The sequence below is a fragment of the Schistocerca gregaria genome, chromosome 1, assembly GCF_023897955.1.
Source record: "Schistocerca gregaria isolate iqSchGreg1 chromosome 1, iqSchGreg1.2, whole genome shotgun sequence".
NCBI classification, from domain to species: domain Eukaryota; kingdom Metazoa; phylum Arthropoda; class Insecta; order Orthoptera; family Acrididae; genus Schistocerca; species Schistocerca gregaria.
In genome coordinates, this window is record NC_064920.1 from 893,498,977 (window position 1) to 893,517,730 (window position 18,754).

General features: G+C 38.6%; 1 protein-coding gene across 1 annotated transcript in view; it reads right to left on the bottom strand.

Annotated features, from left to right (window-relative positions):
* Positions 1-1,530: 1,530 nt before the first annotated feature.
* LOC126273842 (TRPL translocation defect protein 14) overlaps positions 1,531-18,754 on the bottom strand; it is a 249,328-nt gene continuing 232,104 nt past the window's right edge. Inside the window, exon 13 of the mRNA XM_049977064.1 lies at positions 1,531-1,964. Coding sequence (XP_049833021.1) covers positions 1,958-1,964 — 7 coding nt within the window. The 3' untranslated portion in view covers positions 1,531-1,957. The remainder of the gene's footprint in view (positions 1,965-18,754) is intronic.

Sequence of the window (18,754 nt, forward strand, 5' to 3'; positions counted from 1 at the left end):
TGTAAGAAAATTTACACAAACATTAATACGTTACAATGGTTATGTGTATACATAATTACATCAATCATAATAGTACATAATTTGGGCCAGAGTTGCGGCGCTAGTCTCGTGGTAGAATTCGAGGGCTATTAAGAAAGTAGAGAACGTTTGTGTCTGACACAGCTAAGCGTGTCCCGATCGCGTATATTTTAGAATGTGCATCCTCGGCAGCTCCGTCGGCATCCATCCGTGACAGCGCAAACGTCTCTGCGAGTCTGATTTTTTCGATATTCGAATTTGAAATCTGAGCTGCAATCGAAAGTCCCGCCAGTTGTGAAGTGCGGTCTGTCAAACGATTTTTGTTGGCAAAAAACCTAAATCCTATAGAAATTTATCGTGAACTGTGCGAAGTGTACGGAAACAACGTATTGAGTGAATGTTCCGTCCGGAAAGATGAATTCGGTTTTAAAATGGCCGAACCAACGATCGTGGTGAAGAGAAGAGTGACTGACGATCTTGTCGCTGAAGTTGATGAAACGATTCGTGAAAACCGTCGCTTCACAATAACGGACCTTGCGCTCTCTTTTCCATAAGTGTCAGAGACTCTGTTCTTTGAAATTGTCACTCAAGAGCTAGGATACCACAAATTTTGTGCACGATGGGTGCCCAAAATACTTACAGAGCACCATAAAGAACAGCGAATGGGGGCAACGTTGACATTTTTGGGGAGCTGGACCGAATCGTAACCAGTGACAAGACTTGGGTGGAACACGTCAATTGCGAGACAAAATTACAGTCCAAGGAGTGGGGGCACACAAGATCCTCCAAAAAACCAAGAAAATGTTTGCAAACCTTGTCAGCAAGGAAGTTGGTGGCGACAGTGTTTTGGGCCAGGTAAGGTGTGCTTCTTATTGATTTTCTCGAATGTGCTGCAACCATAAATTCTGCCCATTACTGTCAAACATTGCACAGCCTTAGAGGAGCACTTCAAAACAAAGCCGACGTCTAAAACTTTGTTTTTGGATGACAATACCTGACCTCACACGGCAAACTGCACAAAAGAACTCCATAATTAATTCAAATGGAAAATTTTCCCTCATCCGCCCTACAGTAACCGATCTTGCACCAAGCGATTTCCACTTGTTTCTCAAGATGAAAAACTGGCTCGCAATGCAGTGCTTTGGTGACGTCGCGGAACTCCAGGCGGCCGTGACTCACTGACTGAAGACTCAGGCGGCAGAATCTTATCACGAAGGTCTTCCAAAGCTTGCCCACCGCTATGATAAGTACCTTAATGTGTTTGGTGACTATGTGGAAAAGTAGTATGTCAGTCGCTCTTTCAGATGTATATAATAAAATGTTTTTCGTGTACTTACTTTTTTAAATGCCAAAACGTTCCCTACTTTCTGAATAGCCCTCGTAAAATGTGTGGACGCGAAAGTTTTTAATGATATTGTTTTGGATTTGATTTTGAATTGAATTGAAATGTTTATACTTTTATGTTTATGTTTTTAATAACTGTCTGATTAATAAAGATTAAAATAACCAAACTTTTTGTTCATGTTAAAGTTACTTTAATATGAGCCAGTCTAGAAACACCTTACATTTAAATTGAAAACTGAAATAGTATTTATGTATTTGCCTCGGCTAATATTTTTAACATGCATGAGTTCTTTGTTATAGTTTGCAACTGCACACACACACGAGAGAATTGTTCTCACTGCCGTTGAAGTTCGAGTAATGGGTCTGGATCTCGGCGAATAACTGAAAATAATAATCTTAAAAAGCATGTTTCTTCCACTGAGTCAGGCAGCCGTGGAAAAAATATTTGTTATGTTTTGAGTGGGCAATCTCTTTGCTTCCGCTAAATTCGTGAACTAAAAATGCCACATAATGACATCTGTTGCTGCAGCAGCATGTGCAACTGTTGAGCTAAAAATTCCTCTGATTTTAAAAGGAAATGGACGTGACACAGGGCTCACCTTCTACAAACAAAGATGAAAAATAACTTCAAACTATTATATTATAGAATTAATATCAGAAATAAGCTTACATTCGTCAGAAATTAACAAATATGTCCGACCACTAGCACATCAGACAAGAGAAAAAAAAGATAGTAGAAGAACAACTGAACGCTGTTCCTCTTCACATTAAACTTACATAAATTATATTGTGCTTAATTAGTAATCTTTGCACTCAAATATTGAAATTAACGTTTTACATAAAATATTACAAATGAGAAAAATTATGCCGCCTGTGGGGCCAATATCGCAGTCTGTATAATATTTCGCATCGAGATAAAAGCTCTCGTCTGTATTAAAGCTTTTCAATTTTTTCGTTTAAGTTTTTTCAATATTTTCACTGATGATGGCACAAGACAAAGCTATGCTGAGACATGGACAGTTTCCTGGATTCACTACCGAAGGTAAGGGAATGAACATTTATTGAGGACTAGCATCCTTTTTTCGTAAATTCGAACAACAGCAACCGATGAACAGTGATGTATTTCTCAACTTGTTACAAAAAAAATAGGCCTTGGTTATGGGATGATAAGTGTCAGAAGGACTTTAATAACATTAAGTAGGCATTAGTCAATGCAAACATTCTTAGCCACCCTGGCATGTCCAAGGATTTTTGTCTACGCATAGATGCCTCATCTGATGGGCTGGGGGCATGCTTGTTCCAAGTGCGAGAAGAAGAAGGCAAAGAAGTTCCCAAGATCATCAGTTTTGTTAGTCGCACATTATCAGAAGCAAAAAAATGTTACTCGCTGTCAGAGTTGGAACGTTCAACTGTAATATGGGCATTTAAAAAGTTTGAATATTTTTGTGAGCTAAGAATACCATTGTTTACTATGACCATCAGTCACTGTCATTTCTTTTAACATGTAAAATATTGCTCCGTACATTAGCTAGATGGTGCCTATATTTGCAAGAATTCAATATCGAAATCATTTATCTTAAAGGAAGTCAGAATGTTACTGCAGATGCCTTGTCTAGATTACCATAAGCTTTATAGGAATTTGGTGAATTAACAGAGCAAGGCGCAGAAATCAAAACGTTATTAATGCAAGGTACAACACAAAAATCTGATTACCATAAGTTTTGTAAGCAAATGAAAATTATACGACAGCAAGATCGCAGATGGAGTAAAGACATGCAAAACCTTAAGCAAGAAGAAGGTGAAAAGGTAAATAAATAGTATCAGGAGTACAAGGGCGTTTTGTTTCATAGGAAACATGAAAAATCTGATCAATGGTGTTTGTGTATTCCTGAAGATTATATCGACGAATTTATAAGACAACACGTAAAGTATGCGGACGTTATGGAGTAGGCAAACATAGTGAAAAAAACTGCAACAGTTCGTTATCTTCCAAATTTGAGAAGGCGAGTCCTATAGGTATTAATTAAGTGTGCAGTATGTCAAAAATGAAAACAGTCCAATGTGTCAAAATGTACTGAGCTACACCCAATACTCACAAAAATCCCTCTAGATGTAGTATTCCTGGACATAGCTGGTCTATATCCAAGAAGTAAAGGAGGAGAAAGATACGTAGTAGCACTGTGCAATATTTTCTCGAAACATATAAAAATGTATGCCATTAAAAATACAGCAGCCACAAATGTCAGAAAAAGAATTGAGAGAGAGTATTAGAAATGAGTAGGTACAGCAAAAGTACTACTAACTGATAATGCTTCATATTGCGTTGACCAAAAGTGGAAATAATTTATGACCTGTATTAGTAAGCTTTTTTCACCTACAATCAAGCCCAGTAGAACGAGTCATTAGGGCATAAACCCATCACAAACACATTTGATGGGTAGAATACGTAACTCCTTTCCTGAAAGTTGTCAATAACCTTACACATTCTTCAACAGGTTTCACTCCTAACGAATTGATGTTCCAGACAAAAAAAAAAGAGTGGGAGTCGCCCATACCAAACGTACCCACTACAAAAATGACACTTCAAGACAAAATCAAACAAGCCATGGTTAACTAGAAAACACGGCTGAGTATAGAAAGAAAATTTATAATAAGAAACTGAAATGTGTTACACTGTTTTTTGAAGGGCAACGAGTCCTCTTACAGACATACCCTAAAATGACAAAAACTGGCATTCGGAAAAGAAGTGGCAATTACTTTATTCAGGACCATATAATATCCAAAATACCATATCCTTGGATGTACAGATTAGCCTATGAGAAAACAGGGAGAAAAAAAGGGTCTCCAACCCCACAAAGATATAAAAGCTTTTATAGAATGATGAAGCTAGATATCATTTTTTTCCTTCTATCACAAAATTATTGTACATACCTCCAAGCGTAATTTTTCTTCTGGAGTGTATTTTTAAAAAAGGAATGTGTATAGGAGTAACTATTTTTTAATTTGTACACATAAGCATAAAATCAAAAGCACTGAGAAGTAATACACCGCTTCATGCGAAGCGAAAGTATAAATAAAATTAGCTTATGGCTCAGCTGTCCGCGCTCAACAATACGCACACGTCATTAGTAGGAGAGGTACCATTGACCTGTGTGCATGCGCAACATACTGGCAGAAGGCACAACTCAAATAGGAATACGATATATACATGTACCTAACTTAAATACAAAGTAAATGGAAATACTGAGCAATTGCACCTACTATCTGAGAACTAAGGAACCTCTTGATACATGGACAAAGAGATTTAATTAAATACTAAGCTGTATACAACATACACTACTGGCCATTAAAATTGCTACACCAAGAAGAAATGCAGATGATAAACGGGTATTCATTGGACAAATATATTATACTAGAACTGACATGTGATTACATTTTCACACAATTTGGATACGTAGATCCTGAGAAATCAGTACCCAGAACAACCACCTCTAGCCGTAATAACGGCCTTGATACGCCTGGGCATTGAGTTAAACAAAGCTTGGATGGCGTGTACAGGTACAGCTGCCCATGCAGCTTCAACGCTATACCACAGATCATCAAGAGTAGCGACTGGCGTACTGTGACGAGCCAGTTGCTCGGCCACCATTGACCAGACATTTTCAGATGGTGAGAGATCTGGAGAATGCTCTGTCCAGGGCAGAGTTTCGCAGGGATCGAATGAAGGGTAAAGCCACGAGTCGTAACACATCTGAAATGTAACTTCCACTGTTCAAAGTGCCGTCAATGCGAACAAGAGGTGACCGAGACGTGTAACCAACGGCACGCCATACCATCTCGCCGGATGATACGCCAGTATGGCGATGACGAATACACGCATGTGCATTCACTGCCATGTCTCCAAACACGGATGCGACCATCATGATGCTGTAAACAGAACCTGGATAAATCCGAAAAATGACGTTTTGCCATTCGTGCACCCAGGTTCGTTGTTGAGTACACCATCGCAGGCGCTCCTGTCTGTGATGCAGCGTGAAGGGTAACCGCAGCCATGGTCTCCGAGCTGATAGTCTATGCTGCTGCAAACGTCGTCAAACTGTTCGTGCAGATGGTTGTTGTCTTGTGAACGTCCTCATCTGTTGACTCAGGGATCGAGACGTGGCTGCACGATCCGTTACAGCCAAGCGGATAAGATGCCTGTCATCTCGACTGCTAGTGATACGAGGCCGTTGGGATCCAGCACGGCGTTCCGTATTACCCTCCTGAACCCACCGATTCCATATTCTGCTAACAGTCACTGGATCTCGACAAACGCGAGCAGCAATGTCGCGATACGATAAACCGCAATGGCGATAGGCTACAATCCGACCTTTATCAAAGTCGGAAACGTGATCGTACACATTTCTCCTCCTTACACGAGGCATCACAACAACGTTTCACCAGGCAACGCCGGTCAACTGCTGTCTGTGTGTGAGATATTGTTTGGAAACTTTCCTCATGTCAGTACGTTGTACGTGATGCCACCGGCGCTAACCTTGTGTGAATGCTCTGAAAAGCCAGTCATTTGCATATCACAGCGTCTTCTTCCCGCCGGCTAAATTTCGCGTCTGTAGTGCGTCATTTTCGTTGTGTAGCAATTATAATGACTAGTAGAGTATTTACAAGCAAAAGGAAGCATTATGAAAATATGTACAAGATGTGTAAGCTAAGTAGAAACGACAAAATACCGTAAAAATGTCAAATAATTTTCTTTGCAGGGTAAATGATCATAATGGGTAACAGAATAAACGAGGGTCTATGAATTTAAACAAAGTACGGTAATATCTCCTGATGGATGTGATGACCAAATGTATCAGTGGCCACCAAGATACGTAATGCAATTAGTTTCAAGTTTTTTTTTCTTTCGGGGACCACTGCATCGCCACGGCGCAGAAGAAGAGAATTACGCCGACAGTAGCAGGTACCAAATAAAGAAATGGGCTGCTCTTCGGATAAACAACTTAGTTATAAGAATATTTATATAAAGGCCGTAAAGCAAACTAAAAATGAAAATACGTATCGTCGCAGTATATCTCCAAGACAGTTACCAGTATCTATTCACTGCAGAGTACACATAAACACTTCAGCATGTTATTTTACAAAAACCATTTAATTTTTAATGTGTCACATGAAAGCTCAAATGATGACATTTCCAGGTGTTCGAAAAGATAAGTCTATGATAGTTGAAACTTCTTCATATTTCACACTAAGCTACATGTGAATTGAAGTAAACAGCACTAGCACATGAAGAAACAACATGACACTATGAGAATGATTAGTCAGTACACATTATTTCCATGAAATAAAAGTTCCTTAGCAACTTTTTTTTTCTTTATTATTCACTAGATAGCACCTAGCAGCACCAGATCTAGCTTCTACCATACATTTTTATTGTTTTTCATTGTTGATTGTCCTTTCTGTCAACAAGAGTGTAGCTGTTAACCTTGTGTGGTAGTAGGTTTCCTTAAGTTTCTTATAATAAATTACATATTAGCTAGATGGATAAGGACTGTGTCTGTTGTGTGCGCATGCAGGAGGAGTTGGACACAGCCCAAACGCAGCTGGACGCTTTGTTGGCCAGAGTCAACAAGCTCCAGTGTGCCATCTTGAGGTGCTGTGGGGTTGGGGTGCCTAGGGCAGCCTCTGCTGTACTAGATATGCAGAGGGGGGATGTCACAGCTCTCTTTCACTGAGCCGACCTCAGGCTCCTGCCAAATCCCTTCCATTTTGCTAATCGGTTCAGAGTGCTATCTGATGCTGGGGGGAGGCTGAGCCGGATCAGAATGCACCTTCTGCCAGGATAGTGGTCACTCCTCCAGCAAGGTTCGGACAGGCTCATGGGGTTAGGGGTTTGTTAGTTATTGGGAGTTCCAATGTTAGGCGGGCCATGGGGCCCCTCAGGAAAACAGCATCTAGGGCGGGGAATAAGTCCAACGTTCACTATGTGTGCTTTCTGGGGGGCCTTGTCTGGAATGTGGAAGAGGCTCTTCCGGCGGCTATCGAGCATGCGGGGTGCAACCAGCGGCAGAGTGTTGCACATGCTGGCACCAAAGATGCCAGTCGTTGTTGTTCTGAGGAAATCCTTGGGTCCTTTCGATGGCTAACTTGGCGAAGGCGGCCTCCATCTCTCGAGGAATGGAAGCCAAGCTGACGATTTGCAGCATCATACCGAGGATGCACCAGGGTCCTCTGGTTTGGAGTCAAGTGGAGAATCTAAACCAGATGCTACGTCTACTCTGTAACGAAAATGGCAGTAGATTCCTCGACCTATGCTATGGGGTGGAAGGTTGTAGAACGCCCCTCAATAGATTAGGGGTGCACTACACACAAGAAGCAGCTAGATGGGTAGCACAGTACTTGTGTTGTGCACTTGGGTATTTTTAGATTAGGTTCCTCACCACGGGGAACAAACCATTGGCCTGAAAATTTACCAGATCATGACACTGATGTGGGTGTGCCAATTGTATAAATTGTTAGTTCGCCTAAACAGGTCGTTCCAAAGGGTTTAGATATGCTAAATCTGATGTTTGTTAATTGTCGAAGTGTCTGTAACAATATCCCCGAGTTACTCTAGGAAGTAACAGCAGTAATGCCAATATTGTATTAGGTACCGAAAGCTGGTTGAAACCAGACATAAATGGCAGTGAAATTTTGAACTCGGATTGGATAATGTTTAGGAAGGATAAGACTGATGTTATAGGAGGTGGTGTGTTCATTGCACTTAAAAGCTGTTTAAATGCAGTTGAGATCGATACTGGGTAGGGCTATGAAATAGTCTGGATAAAGCTGACAGTCAGACAAGGAGTGACAATTGTATTAGGTATTAGGATGTTTTTACAGACCACCAGCACCCGCAACAAACGTCGCTGACCGTTTCAGGGACAGTCTTGAGTACATAGGAAATGAATATTCAAATTATCCATTAGTTACAGGTGGAGACTTTAAACTGGCGTCCATTGACTGGGAAAATTACACGTTTTTCACAGGGGCAGAAGCAAAGACTCGTGTGAAGTTATTCTAGGAGAGGTGTTCAACTCAGTTCCGCACTGACGCTTGCTCCAAAAAGTGTGTGCTTATGGTCTATTCGATGACACATGCGATCAGATAGAAAGGGTTCTAACTGACAGAGCAGTATGTCGTCCTGAATGGGGAGTCTTCAACAGAAACATCAGATGTGCCCCAGGGCCGTGTAATAGGTCTGCTCCTTTTTACAATTTAAATAAACGATCTAGTTGATGGTATTGACAGTGGCATTAGACTGTTTGCCGATGATGCTGTAGTCTACAGGAAAGTAATATAACACAAAAGTTGTGAACAAATCAATGAGGATTTGCAGAAAATCATTGCATGGTGTAATGAGTGAAAGTTATCTCTCAATATTAGTAAGTGTAACCTACTGTGTATAACAAATCGAAAATCACCATTAATGTACAAGTACAAAATAAATGCCCAATCTTTGGAAGCAAAAACACCCGTCACATATCTGCGTGTGACTGTTCGAAATGATCTGAAATGGAACGGTCAGAGTACACAAGTAACAGGTAAGACGAATTCTATATTGCGGTTTATTAGTAGAATCCTGAAGCGATGCAGTCCTTCAACAAAGGAAACTGCTTACAATGCTTTAGTTTGTCCAGTCTTAGAGTATTGTTCGTCTGTATGGGACCCTTACCAGCTGGGTCTGATTCAAGAGATTGAGAAGGTTCAAAGAAGAGCCGCAATATTCGTGACTGGTATATTTAGCCAGCGCAAGAGAGTTACAAATCTCTTTGAAAGTTTGAAGTGGGACACACTTGCAGATAGACGACAAGCGCTAAACGGAAGGGGCTGCTCACTAAATTCCAAAATCCGATATTCTCCGAGGATGTAGAGCAAATATTACAGTATTACAACCAACTTTCAAATCGCGCAATGATCACCATTCAAAGATAAGGGAAATTAGAGCTTGTACTGAGGCGTTCAGACAATCGTTTTTCCTTCGCGCCATCTGCAAGTAGAACAGACTTTGGCGCTAAATGTGCCATCCGCCACACACCGAGTGGTGACTGAGGAGTATATATGTAGGTGTAGATTGTACCAGTAACATCTGATAAGTCATTGAACCAGTAGACGAGTATTTCCTTTCTTCCCTCCCAAACAAAGGAGGCGGCGCCAAGTGTAGTTAGGCCGGCAATGCGTAATGTTTTAATCGTATTTCGAATGTTTTTATCTCTCCTCTACCTAAGGAGGATATTAGCTCCCTTAAGTGATAAAACCCTGCCGACAGTGTGAGTCACTAATTATTGTCACCAAGAAGAACTCCGAAAGTATGATAGGAGCTGAAAAGTTCGTGGGACAAAAGTTGGATAGGACAACAGTGGCTATAATATGGCGTTGGCTTCTTGTTGCTATGTGGGGTCACGTCAGAGATATCAAGGTCAACTTTTTTTAAAAAAATTGGATGCTATAGTTTGGTACTTGTTTTCTGCGGCTGTGGACACGAGAGCAATGATATGTAACAGTAAGGTCTTTGAAGGTCAACGAAGGTCATCAAGGTGGCATGAACGTTCATTTCCAGGAGGTGTTAGAAGTGATGACCATTGGTATCAATGCAGTGCTGCAATCTTCTCATCAAGGATTGAGTGGTATTCCTTATCAAATCGGCACTTATCTAAACACATGCTATGGCAATTCTCTCTTGCATATCTTCAAGTGTAGTTGAAACGTCTTTATAAACAATGTCTTTTACCAATCCCACAAGAAAAATACAGAGGCATCAAGTCTGGCGAACGAGTCGGTCACAACACATGTCCTCCGCATCCAATCCAACTATTTGGTAACTGTCTCTGCAACTCATTTCTAGCCATCAGCAAAAAATGTGCTGGACACCCATCGTGTTGATACCACATTCTGTTCCTTGTTCCTGAAGGTATTTATTCCAATAATAGACCTAATGTTTCTTGCAGAAATGTGGTGTACTTCCTACCATTAAGATCTCCTTCAGTGAAATAGGGGTCTATAATTCTGTCCTTCAGAATCCCACACCATATATTCATCAATCACGGTTTTTCGTGTACTTGCCACAGCCAACATGGATTTTCAGTTCCCAATAATGCATGTTATGCAAATTAACATTTCCATGGTTTGTGAATGAGCCTCGTTAGTAAACAGAATCAAATTTATAAATGTGTGATCCCTCTAAATCTGAAGTTGAGCCCATCGGCAGAATTCAATGCAACACATACAAGTCATACCAGTTAATTTTTGGTGGGGACTGACAAGGTAAGTATGATATTTATGGCGATGTAGAACACGAAGGACACTACTCTGGATCATGCCAAATTCCCTTGTGATTTGACGTGAACTAACACAAGGATCTCGAACCACAGTTGCAAGAGTACCAATATCTGTTTCCTCATTAGTAACTTTCCTTTGCCAAATATGTTTCCAATACATTAAAGATCCAGTTGTTCTCAATTGATGATACACATATTTAATGTAAGATGTGTAGTGTGAGTACATTGAGGACATCTTTCAGTTTATAAGTCTCTAGCTTTCACTGAATTTCGTTGGAAATCTCCATAAATGAGCATATCGACTTGTCCTTCAGAGGAATACATCATTCACATTCATTTGAATCGACTTACTAGTCTTACCGTCCCTATTAGTGTTGTATTGCGAAACCAGCGAAGGATGTTTACATGTCAATGGCATGTTATTTGGATACGCCGTATTCGGTGAATAGGACTATTTGCACGATATATGAGAGAGAATTGTCAGAGCATGAGCTTCAATAAGTGTCGATGTGATAACGAATACCACTTAATCCATGATAAGAAGATTGCAGCAATGCATTGATACCAATGGTCATTACTTCGAACACCTTCTGTAAATGACCGGTCATGCCACATTTTTGACTTTCATTGACCTTCAAAGACTTTACTGTTACACATCATTGGATTCGTGTTGATAGCTGCTATCAGAAAATAAATAGCAAACTGTAGCATCTCATTAAAAAAAAAATTGACGTTTTTGTCTCTGATGCGACCCCACCTAGCACCAAAACACCAACGCCCCCCTAGGTCTCATGCAACTCTTGTCCCACAAACTTTTCAGCTCCTATCATAATTTTGGAGTTATTCTTGGTGGAAATAGTTAGTGACTTACCCTGTATAAAATGAAGTATAAATATATCATACACTTTTATTGTGCCATAACAATATGTTATGTAATTAAATTGTATATGTGATGTGAACGAAAATAAGTTAGAACTAACACAGAAACTGTAGTAACAGGATCTAGTTAATGAAAAATTCATAACGTTTTAAATCTTAAGAAATTTATGTTCATAATATAAGCGATGGATGGAATGTCAGCCACGGGCATAAGCTATCATGTTATGTATATTGTTGTAACTCAATACTTGTATAAATTTTCATTGGAAACCAAACTCCAGGTAAAGGAATGAAATCCAAAGACAAGGAATTTATACAATGTTTTGATTGGCTCTCTCAACAAGTAGACAGTCAAGTGTAGTGACATTAACATATGAGTGCAACGAAATAATTTCTGAGTATTGTGATTTACAACACATGATAAATTAATAAGTGAACTACATTTTTTCGAGCCAGTACCTAGCTAGTCGACGGATGCTGTTGGCCAGATTTCTCACCGCTGAAAATGCGAGTACGATGGGTAATAATGATGCCCAGTTAGTAAAAATGGAAATCTTCTGCCACAACATCGGATTTTGAACAATAAGCACACACGTACCGAGAATGAAGACAAACGCCACAGAAATTCTTTAATATGTAATACTCAGGTGAAAGTGTGACACTCAATGTGAAATCAACACTAAGAAAAAGAGTGCTCGCAAGTGCAACAGTAGCAAATAGCATGTTGATCATTAACGAATTGTGCTTAGATGCCAAACCTGATAGTGCACAATGTCAGAGCAAACTGAACATTGTTGTCAGTGCGCTGAATTCATGTATGTAATGAACTATCATATTATGTAAATAATCTTTCAATTTCTTGTAGAAATTTAACATACATAGGATAAGCTGTTATATCCATTCCATTAAATAAAAGAGAAGCCGACAAATAAAGGGCCTCAAGCCCTATCAGGAAATATAAATGTAAATATGTACATGCAAAAACATAGTACATCTCCATACCATGTCAATGTACAATGTGGGGGCAGTTTTATAGGTACATGGTGAAACCAATCCCCCCCCCTCCCAGATATAGTAAGGTTCAAATTATCTTAAAAAAGAAATGAAACAGCGATCGACCATAAGAGTCAGGAAAGACAATAACTATGAATGCAATTTAAGGTACAGACAAATGAAAAAACCATCATTCATTCTTCTATGTACATAATTTTGTTTTCACTCCCTCCCATCTAAATGATTTTTAGTGGTAGGCTGAAGAAGGAGGAAAATCTCAAGGTAAACAGACTGAAGCACAGATCAGACAGTTTTAATGTCCTTCACTGGAATGTACAGTGTTTATCTAATAAGTTGGAAGTAGTGGAAGATGTCATAGAGACATTCCACATAGATGTAGTCTGTCGCATAGAACACTGATTAAAGTATGATGAAATAGATCTATACTGCCCTGAGGGCTCCATCCTAGCTAACTAATGTAGAACTAATAAAAATCATGGTGTGTGTGTGATATTCCTATTAAAAGGGATTAAATATAAACCAATAGCAAAAGTTAAAGAATTATCTTTAGAAATTGCAGCTGTTAGATTAACTGATACAAATGTAATAGTTGTAGCTTTGTACTCAACTAAGACTGGAGGCAATTCAGCAGATGATTTTGTTTACAAGTTAGTGTCTTTTAAGTGAGACAGTCTGTAATTATAAGTGTAGGATAATAATCTAATAATCTATGGAGATTTTAATTTTCATGTGTCCACTATATATAACTCATAAATAAATAAAAAATTTATTAAATTCTTCGGGCCTTTATATAACAACCACTGAAATAACAAGTCCACGTTATAAAGGTATTGACAATATAGTTGTATCAAATGAGTTAATGCACCTTAAGTCAGAGGTAATTAAGCCCTGGGTATCTGACCACTGGCCACTATTTCTTAGAACAGGTATAACAAGAATTTGTAACACTGACTCAGTGCACGTGGCAGGATAGGAAGTACGTGTGGTTAATTATGATAATCTAAATATGTTTGAGTCTCATATTGAGAAAAGTAATTGGTTGCAGGTTTATCGAGAACATGTAATAGATAAAAAGGTGAAAGCTCTCATATCTACTCTTTCTGTATATGCTAAGTTGTCCTCTCCCATTAAGATACTAAATAATAAAAAGGCGCTTCGAGTAAATAAGGTCAGAGATGAAAAGGTGTTGAAGATCAAGAGGGAGTGTGATTAATATTTTGACTGGTGTAGCAGTACAGGTACTCAAGTAATTAAAACATGTTCATAGTGAAAAAGAAAAGATTAAGACAGGCCTCAAAGGAAGCTAGGTTTAAAAAAAATGAAGATAGATTACTAACATCTAAAAATAAGACCCATGCAATGTGGAAGATCATTAATAGTCAGTGCAATAGGAAAATCACTTCACAGGCTGAAAACAGTAATCTGAATGCAGCACAGTTAAATACATTCTTCACTGAGAAGGTGCAAGAAATAATAAAGGTGACTGGCACTTCCAATATAGCCACTGACCATAATTATTACCTGAGAAACACCACAAAGCCTGAAAGTACATTTAGCTGGTCTAGGTACAGGATGTTGATAATGTACTAAAGAAAATGAAAAACAGTCTCAGTAATGATGTTTATGATTTAAGTCCAGCCATGTTAAAGTGTGATTCAGTTCAACTGCCAGAATTGATAACACCTGTAGTAAATACACGTATATTGGAAGCTCAGTTCCCAAATCCACTAATGTTTCTTAAAGCCGCTCCAATACACAAAAAGGCAGCATCTCATGTTGTGATAATTTTAGTACTATTACAATTGTGCCAATCTTATCTAAAGTGATAGAAGTTCTACTAAATAATCAAATAGTAAAATATTGCGAAGAAAATAAAATCCTCACTGATAGTCAGTTAGGCTTCATATTACTTTTAGCACAGTGTGTGAAGCAACTAGTAAACAAGCTAGTGGTTCAAAATAAACTCTTTGGTTTATCAAAAGCTTTCGACACTGTGTCACATGAAATCTTATTGAACAGACTGCAGTTCTATGGCTTTATAGGAAGCGGTTTGCAACTGATAAAATAATATCTAAGTGACAGAGTGCAGAAGCTGGTTTTTAATGGTGCAGAATCAGATTACTTACCTGTGGGCATGGGTGTCCCACAAGGTCCTGTACTTGTCCCAATTCTATTTATTACTTATATAAATGACTTACCATATAACATAGTTGGGCCATCAACTAGGACTTGCAGATGATCTTGCAATCTGTATAGCTGCAGAAACAACACACAAGGTGAAATATGAAGCATACCAATACACTGTCAAAGTTGAAAATTGGTGTTAAGCTAATTCCCTTTGTGTCAACCGAAAAAAATAGATGACCTGTAGGTATAGTGGAATAATAACGCTGAATTTGAGCACAGCTCAAATGCTGTTAATTTCCTTGCAATCTCAATTGATTCAAAATTATCCTGGGGCAGCCATACAGCAACATTAGCAAAAGACTATTTGCTCTAAGGATGATTCGTCTTTGTCGAAACTTGCCGGTACTATTGTGGTTTATTTTGCTTTTATACACAGTCACGTTTACTGCAGCACAATACTGTGGGGACATCAAAGCAAGATAGCTAATGTCTTCAAACCACAAAAGAAGGCAATAAGACTGATATGTAGCTTGGTACCCAGAGTTCACTGTAGGCCAAGCTTAAAAAAATTACAGATTATGACCCTACTATCAATATTTATACTACAGTGTGTAATGCATAGGAAGGAAAACTACTCCAGTTATCAATAGTATGAGATGCAACATAATTATAACACAAGAAACATGCAGGAAATAGCTTCTTTACAATGTAACTATAAAAATACACAAAAGTGATTCCTATGCAAGTCCATAAAATTTTTAATGTCATACCCCAACATATCAGAAATCTTCCAATGCAACAAAAAAAGTAAAACAATTTCTTCTTGAGCTCAGAATTTATGAAACTGATGAATTTTTAAGAGAGGCGAAGAATATGGCATTACTACACTTTATGTGATCAGTTTGTATATGCTTCTATATCTCAGTGAGTCTGAAATTGGCTAAATTTACTATGTAATATCAAGTTTCTCTGTTTTGTATTTGAGTTAAGGTACTATATTTATTTGTGTTTTAGATTAGATTAGATTTACTTTCATTCCAATTGATCCGTGGTGATGAGGTCCTCCAGGATGTGTGACATGTCAGAAAAACAACAATACATGAGAAATATTTACAACTAAAACAAATAAGCTAATGTACCATTCCACAGGTCCCAAGTGGAATGATCGTCATTTTTTAATGAACACTACGTGAAAGAGTCATTTTACAACTACTAATGCACTGAATTTAAAATAAAAACGACTTTTATTTATTTATAAGGTAATAAACATGTAATACAACTACTATAATACTTATTTACAATGAACACATTACTGCACTGAAACGGTGCAGAAGTTAAATTGCACTTACACACACACACACACACACACACACACACACATACACAAATTGTCAATGAACACATTACTGCACTGAAATTGTACAGAAGTTGTATTGTACTTGTAATTTACTGAGAAATTCATCAATGTAAAAGTACAGTGTTGCTTGTGATATTATTAGTTACATAAGGAAAAAACATAATTCATAAAGCAACAGGCTCTCTTTATTCCCTCATAAATATTTTTTATTGTTTTGTGTTTATATACTTCTACTAAGAAATAAAATCGATGTTTTGAATGTCATTTCACTTTCCAGTACTTTATCAGACAAAACTGATTAAGATCATAACTAATAAATTTGCTTTGGCTTTTAATAAACGTTTTCGTTCTTAGCGACTCAATTCCAAAAAAAAAAAAAATGGTTCAAATGGCTCTGAGCACTATGGTACTCAAATGCTGTGGTCGTTAGTCCCCTAGAACTTAGAACTACTTAAACCTAACTAACCTAAGGACGTCACACACATTCATGCCCGAGGCAGGATTCGAACCTGCGACCGTAGCAGTCGCACAGTTCCGGACTGCGCGCCTAGAACCGCGAGACCACCGTGGCCGGCGACTCAATTCCAATACTGTACTCAGAATTTTTGTGTACTGATGGTAACTCATAATGTCACTTTCACTGTTTTGTACCAGGCTAAAGCCATTGACACACAGACGTGCTGTTGAACGTCAATGATGAGCATGGCATGTTCAATGTGCTACTGAATGCACAGGAATGATGCAACTTGTGCATACAGTATGTGGGCCCCTAAGCAGTATACACGATCGCAACACGATCCCACAGCAGTTGTCGGCTGTGTCTGGCTCGTAAATCACACTAAAATTCCTGTATTAGCTCTATTAAAACGTGCTTCCCTCCCTTGTCCATATGCTAGTCCGGTTGTTCTGTCTGTACATGCATTAATATCCATGGAAATATTATAAGGCAAAAAGGAAAGTGCTTTGTCCAGTCAATACGAACATCAGCTTATAAAAGTTCCATTAGAAATAAAACAATAGAAAACCCTGGATGGACTTTAACAATATTATGAAAAGAATACTTCCTACTCACCATATAGCAGAGATGCTGAGTCACAGAAAGATTGTTTTCCATTACAAATAGTACGAAACACATTTACTATAGTTCACCACATAAGATAAAAATTACTTCACCTTTCTCACTTTTTAGAAAAACGCTAAGGTCATTCTTACGTGATCACTGTTCCTGCTCAGTATCAGAAGCTCTACAACATATGAATTACAAAATGTATAAGAAAAAGGGGCAAAGTATCTTGTAAGTAGGCTGTTTAGGTTTTTTTATTGGTAACGCCACGTAGCGCTCTGTATGAAGATCACTGACTGTGCTGTGTGCAGTCTGTGGCTGGTTGGCATTGTTGTAATACTCGCCATTGAAGCGTTGGGCAGATGGATGTGAACAGCGCGTAGCGTTGCGCAGTTGGAGGTGAGCCCCGAGCAGTGGTGGATGTGGGGAGAGAGATGGCGGAGTTTTGAGATTTCTAAGACTGGATCTCATGAACTGCTATATACATTATGACTTTTGAACGCTATTGAGGTAAATACATTGTTTGTTCTCTACCAAAATCTTTTACTTGCTAACTATGCCTATCAGTAGTTAGTATCTTCAGTTGTTTGAATCTTTTATTTAGCTGGCAGTAGTGGCGCTCGCTGTATTGCAGTAGTTCGAGTAACGAAGATTTTTGTGAGGTAAATGATTTGTGAAAGGTATAGGTTAATTTTAGTTACGGCCATTCTTTTGTAGGGATTACTAATAGTCAGATTGCGTTGCGCTAAAAAATATTGTGTGTCAGTTTAAGCACAGTCATGTATAATTTTTCTAAGGGGACGTTTCATATATCGACCCTTAGCCGAGGATACCTCACTGGAATCTTCTGATTTTTTCTTGTAGTTTGTGCAATTAGTGCAACCTTTGTTTATTGCTAGTGCGTAATTGTAGAGAGAATTTCCTTTGTAGTTGCAGTTTTTCATTCTTGTACAGTAAAACAGTTGTGGCATGCATGTAGATCTGCACCAAGTATTTCCAGCTGCCCTTGCAATTAACGATATATTATTTTCAATGTTATGTTAATGTGTTTTCTTATTTTGCTCTTCAAATTGTGTTTTTCTGTGTTTTTATGTGAAATATTGTAACAATAATGGCGTGTGAAAAACGTAAACTAGGCTCCAAAGTAAAATGAGAAATAATAGTGACGACGAGCGTAGCTTAGCAGCACCGCTGTGTAGTGAATTGACAGACATTCAAAGTAGTAATTTGGTAACTGTGCATAGGGAAATGGAGCGGGCGTCAAATAATGGTCTAGACAGTGAAACAGGTAGTGAACAGGGAAGCGTTATCGAGCGATCGGTCGGCAACAGCTCGCCTCAGGAATCGGGAATGACAGAGTACAATCTTGCAAATACTGTAGATTCAGGTTTTGCGTCCTCACCGTTTTGTCAAATAAGTCAAGACACATTTTCTGCTTTTCAAAATGCGAATATTGGCGCCGGTTCAAATGCACTGCCGAATAGCACTGAGGAACATGTTTTAGACACCAGTGCATTGTTATTACAGTTAATGCAACAAATGGGACAAAAATTTTCAAAAGTTACACGCAATGGAACAAAATCTTCAAAAGTTAGACACAATGGAACAAAATCTTCAAAAGTTAGACACAATGGAACA